This window comes from Nycticebus coucang, chromosome 19 (genome assembly GCF_027406575.1).
Source record: "Nycticebus coucang isolate mNycCou1 chromosome 19, mNycCou1.pri, whole genome shotgun sequence".
NCBI lineage: Eukaryota > Metazoa > Chordata > Mammalia > Primates > Lorisidae > Nycticebus > Nycticebus coucang.
The window spans coordinates 23,688,835-23,709,294 of record NC_069798.1 but is presented as its reverse complement, the minus strand read 5'-3'; the positions used below and the strand labels follow the sequence as shown (position 1 = coordinate 23,709,294).

At 34.3% G+C, this 20,460-nt stretch overlaps 1 protein-coding gene across 3 annotated transcripts in view; it reads left to right on the top strand.

Annotated features, from left to right (window-relative positions):
• Positions 1–20,460, top strand: part of TRAPPC8 (trafficking protein particle complex subunit 8) — a 91,106-nt gene that overhangs the window by 56,110 nt on the left and 14,536 nt on the right. For all 3 annotated transcript variants that reach the window (XM_053571124.1, XM_053571125.1, XM_053571123.1), the window contains 10 exons: positions 559–633; positions 1,359–1,485; positions 3,490–3,644; positions 5,794–6,236; positions 8,057–8,204; positions 10,001–10,097; positions 11,238–11,306; positions 11,397–11,455; positions 15,018–15,191; positions 18,689–18,790. In XM_053571124.1, the coding sequence (XP_053427099.1) occupies positions 559–633; positions 1,359–1,485; positions 3,490–3,644; positions 5,794–6,236; positions 8,057–8,204; positions 10,001–10,097; positions 11,238–11,306; positions 11,397–11,455; positions 15,018–15,191; positions 18,689–18,790 (1,449 nt within the window). The remainder of the gene's footprint in view (positions 1–558; positions 634–1,358; positions 1,486–3,489; positions 3,645–5,793; positions 6,237–8,056; positions 8,205–10,000; positions 10,098–11,237; positions 11,307–11,396; positions 11,456–15,017; positions 15,192–18,688; positions 18,791–20,460) is intronic.

Here is a 20,460-nt window from a genome sequence, read left to right as displayed (position 1 = left end):
GTTTATCTCTAGAATGAACCAGTTTGTCTGTGCTGCTACATGACCAAAGACTAGTCTCTTATCTTACAGATGTCATTGCTTTGGAGGAAACAGGCCTTTCCCCCCCTCTCATTGCTGTTATTGTCTACCTGTCTGTTCTGCATCTCACCTTGGCCACCATTACCTTTTCTATGTATAAATGGCTAATTTGGAAAAAAGATTAGTTGGAGCAAAAATAGAAAAATATGCTCTTATTGCAAAATTAAATTAAATGGCCATTTTGGCCATCATTAACTTTGAGCAGCTGGGTTTTTTTCGTTTGGTTGGAGTTCTATCTTCTTGGTAGCTGTATCTCCTCAGTTGAGCTGGACTAAACAAAATTAAAAAAAATACAGTGTCTTCCACAGTCTGGCTGTTTTCCAGGTGTGAAAATAAAATACTTTGCATAACACTTAGCACATAGTAAGTACTAGTAAATGCTAATTAGCATTACTGTTTCTAAGTATTGGCATATAGGCATGTTAACAATCTGGTATTTTATTCATTAATATATATTTTATGAAATAATTTATTTTTCAGGTTGCAAGTGAACCTGCAATGATTGGAACTGAAGTTATTTCAGAATTCTTAATTAATTGTGAAGAATCAAAAGTGGTAATTGTTTTTATCATTTTCTGTCTTATGCCTTTCCAAAAATAAGCTGAAAACAAATTGAAAAATCAGCTTAATTTATTGTTTTATATTTTGTTTTTTTTAAGAACTAAAATTTGAAAGATAATAAACTAGAATTACTCAGGAGGAAATTAGTAACAAAAGTAGGTTTGCAGTGGTCTTTGATTTATTAATTTCCTAAGAAACCTGGTAAAAAGTTTTTGCTTTCTTTTTAATGTCTGCGTGATAATATTATGTGATATTTATTTGGCCAGAACATTTTTATTTGTATTAAAAGTCTTGTTGGCTGGATGTGGTAGCCTATAATCCTAGCAGTTTGTGAGTCTGAGATGGGAGTATTGCTTGAGGCCAAGACTTCAAGACCAGCCTGGGCAACAGGGTCTTAACAGAAAAATTTTTTTAAAATTAGCTGGGCACAGTGGCATGTACCTATAGTCTGAGCTACTCAGGTGGTTTAGGTAAGAGACTCACTTGAACCTAGGAGTTTGATGTTACATTGAGCTATAATGATGTTAAAGTATTGTTCAGGATCCGGGCCTATAATTGTTGAATGTAGAGATTTTCTTTTGAAGAGGATGCTTTTCAGTAGGAAATACAAGCTGGTTTAGGTCATGAGTATTTATTTGTGCAACATTACAGAATTGAGGTATTGCACTATTGAAGATACTTTGAAAGCATAATTAAGAGTGACTTAAATATCTCCACAGGCAAGACTAAAGCTCTTTCCCCATCACATAGGGGAGCTGCATATTCTGGGAGTTGTTTATAATCTTGGCACTATTCAGGGCTCCATGACAGTAGATGGCATTGGTGCTCTTCCTGGATGTCACACAGGTAAAACTATAGCATTGCTAAACAATTAGAAAACTAATTCTTAAATCATTCCTTAGAATGAACGAAAATGAAGTCTTTTCCAAATAGGTTTAATGTACTTTAGGTAAAGGCATTGAATCATATGTAAGAATGACAAATTTTAATTATTCTACCTCTGCCATAATGTCAAAAACAAACAACTTTATTCTGTTCTTATGTATTTTTTTTTTGATAATTCTTAGGCTTTACCTTATGTATTTTGCAAATTTAGTAAATTCTGATAAAATAAATTCTGACCATTGATTGAGATATCTACTACCAATACAAAACCATCTTATATTCTGTTTTTTGAATATTTCCTTTTTATAAAACATAGAACAAATTAAGAGACCAGTAAGTTCAGGTCATTGAATATTAAACACCTTAAATTCTATCTTTTGTTGTATAAAAAGAGTAGGGTTTTAGTGTTAAGCTAATATTCTTAACTCCCTACAGTATGTCCTATGGTTGTTTGAAGAATAAAACTACAAGACAAATATATTTAACATAATTTGCTTTAAAAAAAATTTAAGGATCCCTTTAAGGTTTAATAGTTCCATGTAATCATTATGTTTAGTTATTTGAGATTAAGTTGACAAGAAGCTAGGAAAGAGTTTTCTGTAAAGGCTCTACTTCTAACCTTTCATTTTAGTAGATAATGTCTTATTTTCTGACAAACTAAGCTAAATACTCATTGACAAATATGAATTTAGCATCTACAAAAACTGATTAATAATATTGGAAAATCTGGGACCACTTGGAAAATATATTGGTTCTTTTAACCTTCAATTTAATATTTCTACTTGTTGGATATTTAGAATAAATCAGTACAAAATTTAAAAAATAAACAAGTAGAATGAATTCATAAGAATTAAAAAAAAATTATAAACAGAAAAATTACACTCAAGTTGAATATGGCGTTCTGCATTTTAATACTATATATTTATTTCTTGGTTGACAAGTACCAGATAAGGTTTATTTGTAAATAATCCTGTTAATTTATTACCTTTTTAAAGCAAGATAACTGAATGTTAAAAGCCTTGTGAACCTTCTCTCCCCCCCCCGCCACTTGTGCATAAGTAGGATCTTTCTAGTACCACAAAGTTATTCTTGTCAGTAAAATATAGCTAATTGTTTCATTGAAGGTACCAAAAATATGCATTAATATCATAATTTATGTGTTATATAACATTAGTGGTAGGAGATTCTAACTATTAAAATCCTGTTTTGTAGGCAACAGTTTTCATGATGTTCTAATGTAGTTCATTATTGTGTAAAATGCTAATAGGCATTTGGATTAAATAAGGTGGGAGAAATGCTATATTATATAGCTGATCTGGGACCATAACAGTAACTTTCAGCACATTAAAGTCTCTGCAGGAAATATAATTGTATACCCTAGCTTTTTTCACACATACATGCACTACATGGAACCTTTTGGGGAAAATCTCACATGAATATTAAATAAATTTAATTTTATGCGTATAATATGTTTTGTTTTCTTTGTGTAGTCTCTTGAGAAGATGTAGTTATTTATATTACAGAAATAATTCAGATTGGTGTATGCACATATATTTGAATAAGAGTAAAAGTAAAAAGTTGACATGTTCATTGTCTTCAATTTTTTTCCCTTTGAAAATCGTTATCCCTTTTCCTGGTTTAAACCAAATTGTTGTTTGATAGCTGTTCTGGCTGGACTTTTTAGTTAAATAGAAGCAGATGGTTAAATATAGGCTTCAGATGACTTCCTATCTTTTTGCAAAGAAAGTAAATCCAAAACAAAGTGAGAAATTAAGCAGCATACCTCAGGTATTGATGAACATGGAATTCAAGTATACTTAATTCTTTGATTAACCATGTTAATAAAAAATTGTCTAGGATTTTTCTAGAAATAGTCTGAAACTTAACAATATTCATATTTTCAAGTTGAATTGATGCAGTTAACATACCAAGTTATTTTAGGGCATTGATTATTTTTTATTTCAGGAAAATATTCCCTAAGTATGTCAGTCCGAGGGAGACAGGATTTAGAAATTCAAGGTCCTCGACTTAACAACACAAAAGAAGAAAAAACATCCGTTAAATATGGTCCTGATCGACGTTTAGATCCCACAATCACTGAAGAAATGCCACTGTTGGAGGTATTTCACTTTTTAAAACTTCCTGAACTTAAATTTATCTACACGGCCAGATGGTATTTTAAATAAATTAATTTTAGAGTTTGAAATTGTTGATACATTGAATTATGCTTTTAAATTATTATTAAGCTAAAGTTAAATAGATCTAAGTCACAAAAGTAAGGCATTCATGCAAATTGGCATTAAGTCACAGCCAGGTTATGAAACATAGCCCTCAAAATATTAATGGAAATTGGGAAAATACTTCTGAAGAACTCTTTGATTATTATTAAAATCATTGGCTCTTTTTTGTAATTTACAAGAATAATATGCAGATGAATGCTTGTAAAAATTAAAGCAATATAGGAGTATATGAATACAAACCAGTAGTCCCTTCCCCTTCTTATCCTACCTTATCCTAATTTCATACCAAATGAACTAAAGGTCTTTTAGTGACAAAAGATAGAACTGGTTCTATGTAGTCTAACCAGAAAAAGAGAAACTGTGGTATTTAGTTGAAGGACAATGGAATATATCGTGGAAAGTCAAGTATTGTAGAATAAGAAATTTCAAAGAAGAGGAAGCTCCAGGAAATTTAGGAGCAAATGTTTTTAAACATTCAGAAAGCATTGCTTTTGAAATGACCCGAGACTAATAACTCCTACTCTTTGTTCCACTTTAAATTCCAAGTTTCTAGAAGAGAAATCTTGCTCACCTTGAGTCAAATTGCTACCTGAGAGGCAGGCCACAGGCTGAGTGAAATATAAGAGTGAACACTGGAACCCTTCTTCCTGCATCAGGTTTTCCTAGGAGGGGAGTTAAAAGCATAGCAACTTACCCCTGAAAAGTGCCAGTGATATTAAATTAGTGTTTATCTTTTTAGACCTTTCATTGTGTACTTATATATAGTTTTAATAATTACAAGCGAAGTTGTATTACACGTATTTTATCCTATGACTTTTTTTTTGTCTGTAATAGCACAAGTCATATATCTATTAATGGGGTGGTTCTAGATTTTGTCATTATAGACAACTCTGCAGTAAATGTTATTATGTATGTATTTTGCCCATGTTCTAAATTAGACTAAACTTTAAAAATGGTGTTACTCAATGAAAGGGTCTATAAATGTTAAATCTTACAATGTACTACAAAATTACCTTCAACAGGGCTGTAGTAATTGGCACTTTTCTTCAGTGAGAGTGTTTCACATCATGGCCATACTGCTGTTTAACTTTTTTCAGATTGGGGACCTTATTTTTATTAACATTTCTCTATTAGAGATCAATTTTCACATGTGTTTGGGCCATATGTTTTCTTTCGCTACATCCAAATTATATCCTGTTTATACTTTTTTAATTGGGTGTTATTTCTCTTTTTCTCATTGAATGATTTCTAGTGCAGTGGCGGTGTAGGTGGTGTGCTCATGAAAATGATGATGAGTGGTCCATTGAGGGGCAGGTATTGCTGAGCTGCATGTATTCTGCCCAGCATTTGTCACTTGCTTAATTATATTGTGTTTATAACGAGTTCTGTAGAGCAAATTAAAAAGTTATGAATTGACCTGACTGCCAATTTCTGGTTGATAAATATTTTATATATATTTTAACTTTGATTTGGTATCTTTTACTATGTTGAGATTTTTAACTTAGATGAAGTCATTTCTGATAGTCTTCTACTTTGTTGCTTCTAGGATTTATATTTACCTACAGAGGCATTCTTAGTTAAAACTTGTACAGTTGTTTTTTTTTTTTTTTATGTTTGTTTTTTAAAGTCAAGAATATACTCTTCTGGGGCCGGGCACTGTGGCCTGTAATCCTAACACTTGGGAAGCCAAGGCAGGTGGATCACATAGCCGTATTAAATTACTTACGGCTTTTCTTGTTCATAATCTGTAAAGTTTGTAAAAGTTTTGACATGTTATTCCTCTTGTTATTGATAGCTGACCTTTAATTTTTAACTCCAGAATCTAACAGAGTAACATTGATCTCTTTTTGTCTCATCATATTTTTAAAATGGAGTTTTCAATTGCCACATGCTCAAGGAGATAGCTAAAAACAATTAGTGAAATGCTTGTAAATCTTTAGTAAAGAAATACAATATCTTAAAGTGTTATTCGTTAGAGGTTCAGAATTTTTAACAGACAATATAATAATATTTTTTCCCTCCAATACAGGTGTTCTTTATACATTTTCCTACAGGGCTTCTGTGTGGAGAAATCCGAAAAGCATATGTAGAATTTGTCAATGTCAGCAAATGTCCTCTTGCTGGATTGAAGGTTGTTTCTAAACGTCCAGAGTTCTTTACTTTTGGTGGTAATACTGCTGTTCTAACACCGCTAAGTCCCTCAGCTTCTGAGAACTGTAGTGCTTACAAGACTGTTGTGACAGATCCTACCTCTATATGTACAGCACTCACGTCATCAGCTTCTTCTGTAGACTTTGGCATTGGCATAGGAAGCCAACCAGAGGTGATTCCTGTTCCCCTTCCTGACTCTGTTCTTCTACCTGGAGCTTCAGTGCAGCTACCAATGTGGTTACGTGGGCCAGATGAAGAAGGTGTCCATGAAATTAACTTTTTGTTTTACTATGAAAGTGTCAAAAAGCAGCCCAAAATACGGTGGGTATTATAAAACTTTTTTGATTTAACCTTTGTTTAATGACTGTACACATGCTCAGATAAACATTTTAATATTTTCCAGCATATATCATTACTAGAAAATTACCCCCTTCCAGATTATGTATGATATTTATATCTGAGGTTGTCTCAAATAGAATTTTGAGTTCTAGGTAGCCAAAAGTAGAATTTTAACTACACAATTTTTTAGTTACTTCTATCTATAAATTTCTTGATTATTTTATACAACCAAGTACTATGGCCACAGTTATCACATTCTGTATTAAAATTAACAAATACGTGAATCACTTATTAAAATAGCATGTCATTTGTATATGAAGACAAACTGCCTGCAATCATCCTAGTCATCCTTTTTAAAGAAAATTATTTTGTTTTACCCACCCTTATCCCTAGAATCTCTGCATATCCCCAAGAATGTATCCCAGAAAATGTATGTACTTGCAGAGTAGATGATTAAGTTGGTGTTATAATAAGTGATCACTGAAGAAATCAAATTTAACTGGCTCATACCAGGATCTGTGACCTATATACCTACTATACAGTAGAATGTTTTATTTGTAGTAGCCCCATTGTCATTTTTTCCAAAATTAACTAGGAGTAATTGTGGTACATTTATTTTATTTAATGGAGTATTTAAAATATCTTATAAAACTGAGAACAAAAGATATTTGTTAATACAATAAATGTTAATTCTCCTTAAAAAGATTATGGGAGAGTCCAAGGTGATAAGGGAAAGCTTCGTGAAGTGTAGTAGAGGAGAAATGAGTTTCCAAGAGAGTAAAGATTTCAGGATTTGAATATCATAGGCGTAGGCAAGAGAGTAGTGGATATTCCAGACTGTAAAAATGAAAAAAGATTACAAGTTAGGAAATGTAAACTGAATGTAGTTAGTTTAGCCACTTCATAAAATTTGTGTAAAAGAAGTAAAGGTGGGCCAGGAGCAGTGGCTATAACCCAAGCAGTCTGGGAGGCCAAGGCAGGAGGATCATTTGAGCTCAGGAATTGGAGACCAGCCTGAGCAAGAGCAAGCCCTCATCTCTACAAAAAATATAAAAATTAGTCAGGCATGGTGGCACGTGCCTGTATTCCCAGCTATTCAGGAGGCCTGAGGTAGGAGGATCACTTGATTCCAGGTGTTTGAAGTTGTGGTGAGCTGTAGTGCGCTCTAGGCTGGGGCAACAGAATTAGACATGGTCTCACAAAAAAAAACAAAAAACCACAAACCAATAAAAGAAGTAAAGGCAATGAAGTATTTGAAGTGTAAAGCTATAGCTATATGGTGAAGAGCTTTGAATTACAGCTTAAAGTTCAAAAAAAAAATTTTTTTCTGGGCGGCACCTGTGGCTCAAAGGAATAAGGCACTGGCCCCATATGCTGCAGGTGGTAGGTTCAAACCCAGTCCCAGCCAAAAACTGCAAAAAAATAAAAAATAAAAAATTTTTTTCTCTCTAGGCCTCAGTTTTGGTGTAAAGTTCAAATTTTATTTGGTAGTCAGTCACGAACTTCAAAACTATCAGAAAAGAGGTATAATCAGAATATTACTATATGAAGATTATTTATATGTGTTATACAGATGAATTTGATGAGTATAGGAAAAACTTAGGGAGACTAATAGTTTCCTTCTAAATTGAGGAGAAAGAATTGAATTAAAGTTCGACCAACTACATTTGTTTTACTTAATGTTGATCTTTGGTCCTGAAAGTGATCAGTCTTTAAAATACTTATTTGGAATTAGAGAATCATAACATAGGGAGAAGCTCTTAGATTAAATTTGCTTTTTTTGTTGTTGTTTGCTTTTTCAGTAACAGAATACTAAGACACACTGCAGTTATTTGTACCAGCCGGTCTTTGAATGTACGAGCCACTGTCTGCAGAAGTAATTCTCTTGAAGATGAAGAAGGCAGAGGAGGCAATATGCTAGTCTTTGTGGATGTGGAAAACACCAATACTGTAAGTTGGCTTAAAATTGAATTTTAATAATAATTAATTTGAAGTATTTTCTTTGTTTTTAGTAATGGGTTGTTTTTCCCTCCACAAAGTAGCATAAGATAGGAATTTTAGGAATATTCTTAATCTTCCTTTAAGCTTTGTGATTTTATCTGTCAGTCTCTTTAAATAAAAGGATCTGCTGATTTAATATGTTAGACATTCTTGTGATAATATAGTCTCATGTACTAGTAATTCAGTCTAAAAGAGATCTCCTAAAAGTCTCATCTATGAGAATAATCTATTGATGTTATTAAATTTATGAGGTTCTAGTATTAGGATTTCACATTCAGTATTAAGATTGTTAATCCCTCACTTAGATATTTCTGATAGTACCATTTTCTTTATATGAGAAATTACCAAAATATTACCGTTTCTGTTTTTTCAGTCTAATATAAAAGTGAATATTCTTGAAGACAGGAATGTGATGATTAAAATAGGACCTTAGTCTCAGATTGATTCAGTTCAGATACTTACTTGAAATGTTACTTATTAATTCACTTTAAACTTGTAGGATATTTAGGGTTAATGTGGTGATACTTTGGTGAGCTTTAAAAAAAAAATCAATATTTAGTAAGAGTAAGAAAATTTTAATTTCAAATTTTTTAAACTCCAAAATATTAAGGGGGTACGAATGTTTTTGTTATATGGATTCCTCTTATAACACTTAAATTGCACCTGAACAATGTTATTGTACCCTGTAGGTAGGTTTTACCCTTCTCCTCCTCCCTCCACCCCCTACCTGTTTGATTTCCAGTGATTTTTACATCTCTCTGTGCTCCCATGTGCTCATTGATCAGCCCCCATAATTTTGAAGTTCTAATTAGCACTTATTCAGGAGAATAAAAAAGATTGTGTGGTATTTAAATAACTCCATGGGCATCGATCATATATTGGGATTCCAGTTTATGAGGGATTTTTTTGTTTGTTTTGCTTGTTTGCCTTAATGGGAATAAGATACCTCAAAAAGATTAAAAGAAAAAAAAAGGAAAATGCCATAGTTTTGACTAAAAGTTTAAAAGTTGTTAATAGCTTTTGCTCTGTTAAATACTAGCAGTAACTCATTATGATAGAATTTAATACCTTAATGCCTTTCAGTATTTTAAAATTTAGTACTGGCTATGCAATATAATAAAAAATACTTCTTGGGGGAGGTGCCTCTGCTCAGTGGATAGGGTGCCGGGCTCATATACCAAGGGTGGCGGGTTTGAACCTGGCCCCTGCCAAACTGCAACAAAAAAATAGCCAGGAATTGTGGCAGGTGCCTATAGTCCCAGCTACTCGGGAGGCTGAGGCAAGAGAATCACCTAAGCCCAAGAGCTAGAGTTTGCTATGAGCTGTGACATCACAGCACTCTACGGAGGGCGATAAAGTGAGATTCTGTCTCTTTAAAAAAAAAAAAAAACTTCTTGGAAAAAATGTTGATTTCTCTGATTTAAGACTGTTTAGAAAGGGCTTTAAGCAACTTAAACTTTTGAAGTGTATTTTATTACTTTATTTCAAAATAAAAATTTTGACTTACATTAATTTATATTGACTTTATTAGCAATATCTCAGTTTTGTTTTCTTTTTTTTTTCTTTTTTTTTTTTTTTTTTTGTGGTTTTTGGCTGGGGCTGGGTTTGAACCCGCCACCTCCGGCATATGGGACCGGCGCCCTACTCCTTGAGCCACAGGTGCCGCCCCTCTGTTTTGTTTTCATTGGCATATTTTAATTTACTGTTTCTAATTCCTGAGAGACTCTTACATCTCTTTTTGACAGAGTGAAGCAGGTGTTAAGGAATTCCATATAGTACAAATATCAAGTAGTAGCAAACACTGGAAGTTACAGAAATCTGTAAATCTCTCTGAAAACAAAGGTTTGTGCCTTTTTTCCTTCATTATTGATTGTGCTGTCTTCATTATTTGATTTTTTTAAAGAATAGCATGAAAATATAAGATTATTAGTTCCTTTCTTAGAATTAACTTTTTAAAGCATAAAATTGTGCCTTCATTAGTTTATAGAACTATATGTCAAATTACCTATTTTGATCCAGTAGAGTTTACCATCTTTTTATTCCCGTCCACATCCTTTCTACTTGCATTTACTTCTTTTTCCTTCTTTTTTCTTTTTCATTTGTAAAATCAATGCCTGAGTACATGATTACTGTCAAATTCAGACAGTACAGAAATATATAAACTATGAAAATTTCTCTTTGTTTCCTTTACCACTGGTATGTGGTTTTTCTGTATATATCCATGCCTATATACTGACTGGCTTTTCTGTGAATTTTCATATTTATATGACCTTCAAACAAAAGAATATGCACGCTTGTGCTACATACTGACAAATAATGTTCCCAAATATTTCTATGAATTTATCATGCTGCGAATAGTATAAAACTGCCTCGTGTTTGTCATACTGAGTTGAAGCTGGCAAAACAACACTTAGTCTTTCTGGAAAATAATTGTATGATATATTTCAAAAAGACATAAAAATGTTTAAACTCTTATATCACTATTGGGGAGTTAAGGAAAAATTTAATATAAATTATGCTATAACTCAAAGACTTTTTTGTGGACCAGAAAATATACTTAAAGTAGCATTTTAAAATGCCTGCAATATTGGAAAAATGTACCACAGCAGAGTATGTCCATATCATAATATTCCTATAAGGCATATATAAGAAAAAATACTGGAAGGAAATGAAATGAACAAATGATAGGGTGGTGTGACTATGGGCTCCCCAGCCTTCAAATTCTGATTTTGCAATTTTTCTCTTTATCTGAAATATTGTTATGTATGAATATATACATGCATGTGCACATATGAACATATTTTTGAGAAAGTTGAATTTTTTCCTTTTTAAGAGTTTAGTGAGATGAATGCAAAGATGTTTTAAATTAAGCATTATGTATTATGAATTCTTTTCCATTTTGACTAAGGAAATCTAAATAATAAATTAGGTTTTCTGTCATAAACTGATAAACATTTTTGAAGTTTCCCTTTTTCTTTCTAGATGCCAAACTTGCTAGTAGGGAGAAGGGAAAGTTTTGCTTCAAAGCATTAAGATGTAAGGAAAAAGAAGGTAATTTCATTTTACTTTCACACTTGATTAAATGGTCATTTTATGTTTTATGCCAATAACACCATTAATTTGTTCTCTCCTGTTTTTTAGCTGCTACACAGACCTCAGAAAAATATACCTTTGCAGATATCATCTTTGGAAATGAACAGGTATGCAAATTAGCACAGTTGTGTTTGATTGACTATTAAAAGTCATAGTTCTTGAATATGTGGCTGTTTTTGCAAAACTCTTTCGTCAGTAATCCCCAAACTCATTGGAGGATGAACATCTCAACTTAATGTTAAGTTTTCCCACCTTCCTTAAATCCCCCAAACAAACCAATAATGCTTATAGACTATGCCATTTTAATTAGTTATTTAAAATTAACTTTCTTTTGAGAATATCACATGAAATAAATAAAGTCCTTAGGATTAAAAAAAGAAAAGCAAGATTCCATGAGGGAAACTTTTTATTAGGGAAAGTGATCACAGTGGACCATACTTCTGATCCACCTTTGGGATTTTCGGCATATTGTATTATGGTTCTGAAACCCAAATAATTTTAATTATTAAGAATCACCTAGAACAGTGATTTCTAAACTAAAAAGATGTACGTGCAAGTCACTAGGGATCTTATAAGTATCCAGGACTTAGAATATTTTATAAAAACACAAACTTCTAAAACTCTGGTTGGTGTTTGGGAATAAGCATTTTTAAACTAACTCTGCAGATAAACTGAAAAGGTGATCTGGGGACCTGCTTTGAAAAATACTGGACATAGTATGTAGAATTTCATGTAATTTTTTCTTTTTCTTTTTTATTAAGTAAGTTTATTCCAGGTTAATGTGAGGGTATAAGCAACCAGGTCAAAATATTTGATTTAGTTAGGTACAGTTTGTCTTATGGTTATATCCCACACACAAAAGGTGTGCTGACCTGCCCATTCAGTGAGAACACCCCAACCTCCCTTCCCTCATTTCCCCTCCCCCAACTTGAATTGAAATGAGTTTTTCTCCTATTTGGGCATGCATTAGATCATCTACTGGCTTCATATTAGTATTGGGTACATTGGATATTTGCTTTTCCATTCTTGTGATACTTTACTAAGAAGAATGTGTTTCAACTCCATTCCATATTATAAAAGATATGAAGTCAATGGGCAGCGCCTGTGGCTCAGTGGGTAGGGTGTTGGCCCCATATACCCAGGGTGGCGGGATCAAACCCAGCCCCAGCTAAAGTACAACAAAAAAATAGCCAGGTGTTGTGGTGGGCGCCTGTAGTCCTAGCTACTCGGGAGGCTGAGACAAGAGAATTGCTTAAGTCCAAGAGCTGGAGATTGCTGTGAGCCGTGACACCACGGCACACTACCGAGGGTGACAAAATGAGACTCTGTCTCTTAAAAAAAAAGAAAAAGATGTGAAGTCACCATCTTTTTTTGTGGTGGAATAGTATTCCATGGTATGCATGCACCACAATTTGTTAATCCATTCCTGAGTTGATGGACATTTAGGTTGTTTCCACATTTGGGGGATTACAATTTGAGCTGCAATAAACAATCTAGTGCAAATGTCCTTGTGGTAAAATGATTTTTTTTTCTTCTGGGTAGATGCCCAGTAGTGGTATTGCAGGGTTGAGTCGGAGATCTAATTTGAGATCTTTGAGGATTCTCCATATTTCTTTCCAGAGAGGCTGCATGAGTTTGCAGTCTCACCAACTGTGTAAAAGTGTTCCCCTTTCTCCACGTCTGCACCAACCTCTGCAGCTTTGGGACTTTGTGATGTGGGCTAATCTTACTGGGGGTAGGTGATACCTCTGGGTGGTTTTGATTTGCATTTCTCTTATGATTAGGGATAATGAGCAATTTTTCATATGTTTCTTGGCCATTCATCTGTCTTCCTTAGAGAAGGCTCTTATTCCTATCTCTTGCCCAGTGATATATGGGATTGTTGGCTCTCTTTTTGTTGATTAATTTGAGTTCTCTATAGATCCTAGTTATCAAGCCTTTGATTCAAATATGCAAATATCTTTTCCCATTCTGTGAACTTTTTTTTTTTTTTTTGGTTTTTTTTTGGGCCAGGGCTGGGTTTGAACCCGCCACCTCTGGCATATGGGACCGGCGCCCTACTCCTTGAGCCACAGGCGCCGCCCTCTTTTCCCATTCTGAAGATTGTCTGTTTACTTTGCAGATGATTTCTTTTTTTTCTTCTTCTCTCTTTTCATTTCATTGTATTTTTTTTTTTTTTTTTTTTTAAGACAGAGTCTTACTCTGTTGCCCAGGCTGGATTCAAACTCCTGGGCTTATGCAGTTCTCCTGCCTCAGTCCCCTTAAGTAGTTGGGATTATAGGCATGCATTACTTGGCTGGTTGGACGATCTCTTCTGTGGGCACTTCTTGGTAATTCTAAGCATCCTTTTATTTTTGTACTTCTCTTACCCTTTATTGTCATCTGACTCCTTCTTTGTGATGATGTTTTTACCACTGTAGGAGCAACTGTTTAGGGATATCTCAGGGCTCCAAAAACCCAGTAATTTCAAAGCATGCATTAGTTTTAGAGATACTGTGCTTCCTGAGTGGTTGAATTTAGTTTTCAAGAATTCAGGGTAGTTATTGTTTTCATTTCTTTTGAAAAGTTAAAAATCCTTAGAAACATTAGCAGAGCCCTTAATTACATTAATGTTATGATTTTTTTTACTGTATTGTCAAATTTTATGTAAGAGCACTGAAGAATGCAGAAACAAAGACATATTTCTCTTTTTATGAATCTAATTGAATACATAGAGCTTACCAAGCACTACAGATTAATGAAAAAGTGGGAATAATGTTTTCTAGAAAACGTTTGCTCATAAGGGGAAAAATGTATATATTTATTAATATTTAATATTTATTAACTTGAAACTTAGCACTTACATAATAATGTAGGAAACTATAAATGTAGTATTTTGAAGTACTATTATGAAGCATAATAGTCGATTAAGGAAAATCGTATAGTCCTGTGTCCTTTTAAAATTATTTTCTTACATTCTTTCTCTCAAGTATAAAAGCCAAATTAACAGTGCCAATAATTCTGGTTACATAACCGTTTCATTAGATATTGCCTAGTGTTCTAAATATTTGAATGAAAAATGCTTCTATTATTTTGTAGTAAAATGTTTCTGTTCAACATTTTTTTCTTTTTTTGAGACAGATTCTTATTTTCTTGCCCCCAGTACAGTGGCATGGCAACCTCAAACTTTTGGGCTCAAGTGATCCTATTGCCTCAGCCTCCCAAGTAGCTGGGAGTACAGGTGCCTGCCACAATACCTGGCTATTTTAGAGACGGGGTCTCACTCTTGCTTAGGCTGGTCTTGAACTCATGAGCTCTAGCAGTCTACCTGCCTCATCTTTTCAACATTTTAGGTTTTAGTTGTTTTCTTAGAGATACCCATTCATTCTCCCTGGATATTTGGATGGTCAAAGTAATGTCCTGAAGTCTAGATTAATTACTTTGGCGTGTCAGCTTTAAGAACTTGGATAATTTGTGTGAAATCTTTTAGTTGTTCGGGTGGCCTCCCTGTATGTGTATGTAACTACATTTACAAGAAATTACTGAATAAGCCTTTTAGGTATATTTAAGTTATAGAAATATAAGTTTTAGTGGAGTATATTTATTTGAAACTAAATGTGAATGATAGAAAATAAGTTTTAACAGAACATATTTAAAAACATTTATATAGACATAATTTTCTTTTCATAGATAATAAGTTCAGCAAGCCCATGTGCAGACTTCTTTTATCGAAGTTTGTCTTCTGAGTTGAAAAAACCACAAGCTCAGTTGTCTGTGTATACAGAGAAACAGTCAACAGAGGACGCTGTGAGATTGATTCAAAAGTGCAATGAGGTGGATTTGAATATTATCATATTATGGAAGGTATGTGTTACTAAATTATTTTAATAAGCCCCACAGATATTGATTCTTAAACTGAAGAATAAATGTATATTACTATTTATACTTTTTCTGCTTTTCAGTTTTGATATAGAGTTGTTTTTATAACTTTTTAAAAACTCTTCCATGATAAGTTTGTTTTTTAGGGTTTTTTGCCTCATAAAAAAATTCATTCAAACTAGATAAATGTCTTCTATGTGTAACTCTTATTTCTTTATGTTACTGAGAATATTGTGGACATAGTATGTTCATAAGCAGGTGGTATTAAACTTTTTATTATGGGCATTTCCAAATACTCTAAAGAAGGAAAAATAGCACCATGAACCTCAAGGTTCCCATTACTCAGTCTCCAGCCTCCATTAATTTCTGATTATTTGTATTTCATATAATCCATTTACCTCTCCTCCCTTTATAGTTTTTATCTTTAATTTGTTTGCTGTATTTTGTTTTTGTTTTTGTTTTTGAGACGGAGCCTCATTATGTTGCTCTCAGTAGAATGCCATGGCATCACAGCTCACAGCAACCTCAAACTCCTGGGCTTAAGCGATTCTCTTGCCTCAGCCTCCCAAATAGCTGGGACTACAGGCGCCCACCACAACACCTGGCTATTTTTTGGTTGTAGTTGTCATTGTTGTTTGGCAGGCCCAGGCCGGATTCTAACCCGCCAGCTCCAGTGTATGTGGCTGGCGCCCTAGCTGCTGAGCTAAAGGCACCACGCCAATAATAATTCTTTAATAATTATTTAATTGTCGGTCTGTATTCAGTTTTCCAGATTATTTAAAAATAGTATTTTATTTTATTTTTTTTAAGACAGAGTCTTACTCCGTCAAATTGGGAAAAATACTATTGTGTTGGCCTGGCTTATTAATAACCCTGGGTCTAAGGCATCCACCTACCTCAACCTCCAGAGTAGCTGAGACTATAGGTACCCACCATAGTGCCCACCTAATTTTTCCATTTTTAGTAGAGATGGGGGTCTCATTCTTGCTCAGGCTGGTTTCAAACTCCTGAGCTCATGGGATCCTCTTGGCTCAACCTCCTAGAGTGCTAGGATTACTGGCATGAGCCACCAGGCCCAGCCAGGTTTCTGATTCTAAGCTTGCTTTCTTTTCTTTTTTTTTGTAGTGACAGAGTCGTGATTCTAAGCTTTTATGAACATTTCAAGCTAATAATGTATAACTGATCTCTAAAAGTGTCCTCTTACAGGACACTTTCTGTAATCAACAAAAGTATCAATGTATTTAAGCATTATTTCATCTAAAACTCAGAAAATCAAAACTTTGGTACACAGTTCAAAGTGAATATCCTTGGACAATTATTTTTAAAAAATAGGTAATACATGCATATGATTCAAAGGGGTATACTATAAAAAATAAGACTCCTCTGTAGTATATAAACTTCAGTTAACTTCAGGGAAGATTCATGGCTAAATGATCTCATTCTGTTCTGCCATGTGTAAACTGGATTTCCTTGTCCCTTAATATAAACCACCCTGCGTTAAATAAGTATGTAATAGAAACTTGGCATTTGTGCCTGTTACTCCATAGGTTCATGCAATGTAACAGTTCATAATAATTCAGACATAAGGTTATAAGTAATATATTCTGTATTCTATACTCATTGTTAAGTCCACAGTAACCTTTTTTAAAGGGAAGATTATCTTTTAAAAAATAGTCTCAACAAATGCCCACTACCATCATTAACCACACAAAGAGGAAAACTAAGATTGTACTGCTACTTGGCTGGAAAATGGAAGTTTGAATAAAGAATGAGGTACTAAGTTTGGTATTGTCTACCAAGGTGGAGAAAGTGACTGGTAGATTTTCTTTAGTGAGAGTTCTAGATAATGTAAAAAATGATTCGTTAAATTGAAGAAAACTTGTAAAGTCATTTGAGTTGTGGAGTAAGATGGACAAGAAGCATTAGACTCTTGAATAAAATACCATTTAAAAGAAAACTAAGAGCTTGGGCAATATTTTTGTGAAAAAATAGTTGGGAAAGGAGCATGATACAACTCCTAATCAATCTTAACCAAAAATAAAGATTTTTTTTTTAAATCTACACCTTATCGCTTAAACCCAGCAGTTTGAAGTTGCGATGACATGTAATTACTTTGCTGCACTCCAGCCTGGGTGACATAGCAAGACCTTATCACTAAAAAGTAAATAAATAAACAAATCTAAGCCTTTGTGTATGGAGAAGGAGACATATGGAATTAGTCATGGTTATGGGCAACTGTTGCACAATGCCATAGGATCATTGGAATGGACATCTGACATGTCTCAGGACCTCATTTGTCAGCTCTCATCCCCTCTTGTGATTAAAGGTCAACTCCTCAGGTGTTTAAATCCTCCTTCCTTTTTGGGTTCTGCAAATATGGACTCCAAACAGGTCCTAGACTATCCTATATTCTAAAGCATTTAAGTACAGACATTGAAAGTAAGCATTTAAAACAGTGGTTCTCAACATTCCTAATGCCTCGATGTGTTTACAAAAGGGTCATGACCCACAGGTTGAGAACCACTGATTTAGAAACTTATAGCGTTTTAATTGAGTAATTTTGTGTCTTTTGAATCTAATAATAGAAATATTAAGCATGTTAAAAAAATTAAGCCTTTGTATTTGCATAATGTTGCAATAACAGTAAATCAGAGCCATTTATAGATTATATTGTCTCTTGGACAGAAGCAATTCAAGAGAAAGAAGAATTAGAAACTGGACAAAGTGGGTTTTTTATTTATTTATTTTATTGAGACAGGATCTCATTTTGTTCACCCTCGGTAGAGTGCTGTGGCGTCATGGCTCACAGCAAACTCAAACTCTTGGTCTCAGGTGATTCTCTTGCCTCAGCCTAGTAGCTGGGACTACAGGCGCCCACCACAATACCCGGCTATTTTTTTTTTTGTTTGTTTAGCAGGCTGCAGGCCGGGTTCAAACCCACTAGCCCTAACCACTGAGCTATGGGCGCCCAGCCTGGAAGAGAGGTTTAGATGTAGATGAAATCAGCTTACCATATTTGAAGAAAAAGCCTTTTTAAAAATATGGTATTTATATTTAATGTCTCCAAGGATATAATATTTCCACATAACAGGATTATGATTGTACTTTCTGATTTTGCTCTGCTATGTGATAACCTAGGGCATTTCAGAAGTAAAAATAAAAGAATAAGCCTTTTGCTTATATATTGGTAGGTTAGCAAAGAGAAAATACGTGTTGTAGCACAGTTCTTTTGAAGTAATTTCTTAGGAATTCTAGAGAAAATTGGAAAAGATTTTAAGATATGTCTCAAATATCCAGGCCAACTGTGTTGTATGAAGCAAGATTTTTTTTTTTGTATGGATATGTTATTGATTGAATGAATTCATAAAAGCAGAAATGCTGACATGTCCGGGAATGTGGATAACTGATAGATATTTGCCATAATATTTCTAATTGAGGATACTGCCAAACAGAGTAACAGTTTTATGCTTTGTATTTTTTAGGCGTATGTTGTGGAAGATAGTAAACAGCTTATTTTGGAAGGTCAGCATCATGTTGTTCTTCGCACTGTAGGAAAAGAAGCCTTTTCATATCCGCAGAAACAGGTAATAACTTAGTTTGCTTTGAGCATATTTTGTGAACTTGTGGGGTTTGTTCATTTGGTTTTGTGGTTTTTTTTCATGCTTTATATTAGTAATTGGGTCAGGGGTTGTTTTATTTCTCTTTTTTTTTTTTTAGAGACAGAGTCTCACTCTGTAATGGAGTACCATGGTGACATCATAGCTTATAGCAACCTCTAACTCTTTGCCTGGCATAGCTGGGAGTACAGGCATGTACTACTATGCTCAGCTAGTTTTTCTATTTTTAGTAGAGATGAGGTCTCACTCTTGCTCAGGTCTCCAACTCCTGAGCTCAAGCTGTCCACCCACCTCAGACTCCCAGAGTGCTAGGATTACAGGTGTGAGTCACTGCGCTTGGCCTGGGTTAGAGGTTGTTGACCAAAGACTGATCAGAAGGAGAAATGGATAGCACATAGATTCATTTTAAAATTCATTAGCACCTTTAGAAGTCTATTAACATGCATTTATGATCTTGGGGTTTCCTAAGATATGTTCCATATTTAATGGGGTTTCCTAAGATATGTTCCATATTTAATCTAGTATTCATAGCTGGGAAAAGAATCTACGTGAGAACAAGGAGTCTCTGAGTCTATAACACTGTATTTCTTTTGTAGAGTGCCCTGACGTCAGCTCACAGCAACCTCTAACTCTTGGGCTTAAGCTGTTCTCTTGCCTCCGCCTCCCAAGTAGCTGGGACTACAGGCGCCTCCCACAACGCCTGGCTGTTTTTAGAGATGGGGTCTCGATCTAGTTCAGGCTGGTCTAGAACTTGTGAGCTCAGGTGATCCACCTATCTTGGCCTCCCAGAGTGCTGGGATTACAGGCATGAGCCACCACGTCCAGCGTGTATTTTCTTATTTGTTATAACAGGACATCATTGCAGAACTCCAGGAGGCGTATCATAGAATATAAAAGGTGGTCTCTGGGATTGTGCTATTGCTGCTAATAGCATTTAATATGCTTTCTTATTTTTCCTAAAACATTTAATCTTACCAAAAAAGAAGCATAGTGTATATGAACAAAATTTAGTCTGATAATTTAAATAGTGACTCTGTATTATGTATTTAAATAAGGGATCTTAATTTTCCAGGTCCCCTCCCATTATTTTTGACAGGGATACTAAAGTGGTAATTTGTCCTATTGTCAGTAATGGATCATTTGACTAAGGTGGTACCATATTTTTCCACAGTGAAGTTACAATTTTCCTTTCATAACAATAGGCAGTTTTGGGAGAGGTAATTTTATACTATGTGAATGGCTGTTTTTTATCAAACTTAGGTCTACTAGTTTTAGCATCCACTGGTGACTCTGTAACGCTAATCAGTTTTTAATTTGATGTTTACACAATGGTAATTTTTCTTTAGGTTTAGTGTAGATAACAAACTTAACACCAAGGCCAGGAGTGGTGCTTATGCCTGTAATCCTAGCACTCTGAGAAGGCGGGGCAGGAGGATTGCTTGAGCTCAAGAGTTCAAGGCTAGCCGAGGAAGACTGACCCATCTCTACTAAAATTAGCCTCAACTAAAATTAGCTGGGCAGTGTGGCATGCCCCTCTAGTCTTAGCTACTCAGGCAGCTGAGGCAAGGCTGACGCATAGGGCAGCAGAGTGAGACTGTCTCAAAAAAAACCCCAAAAACAAAACAAAAACAGGCTCA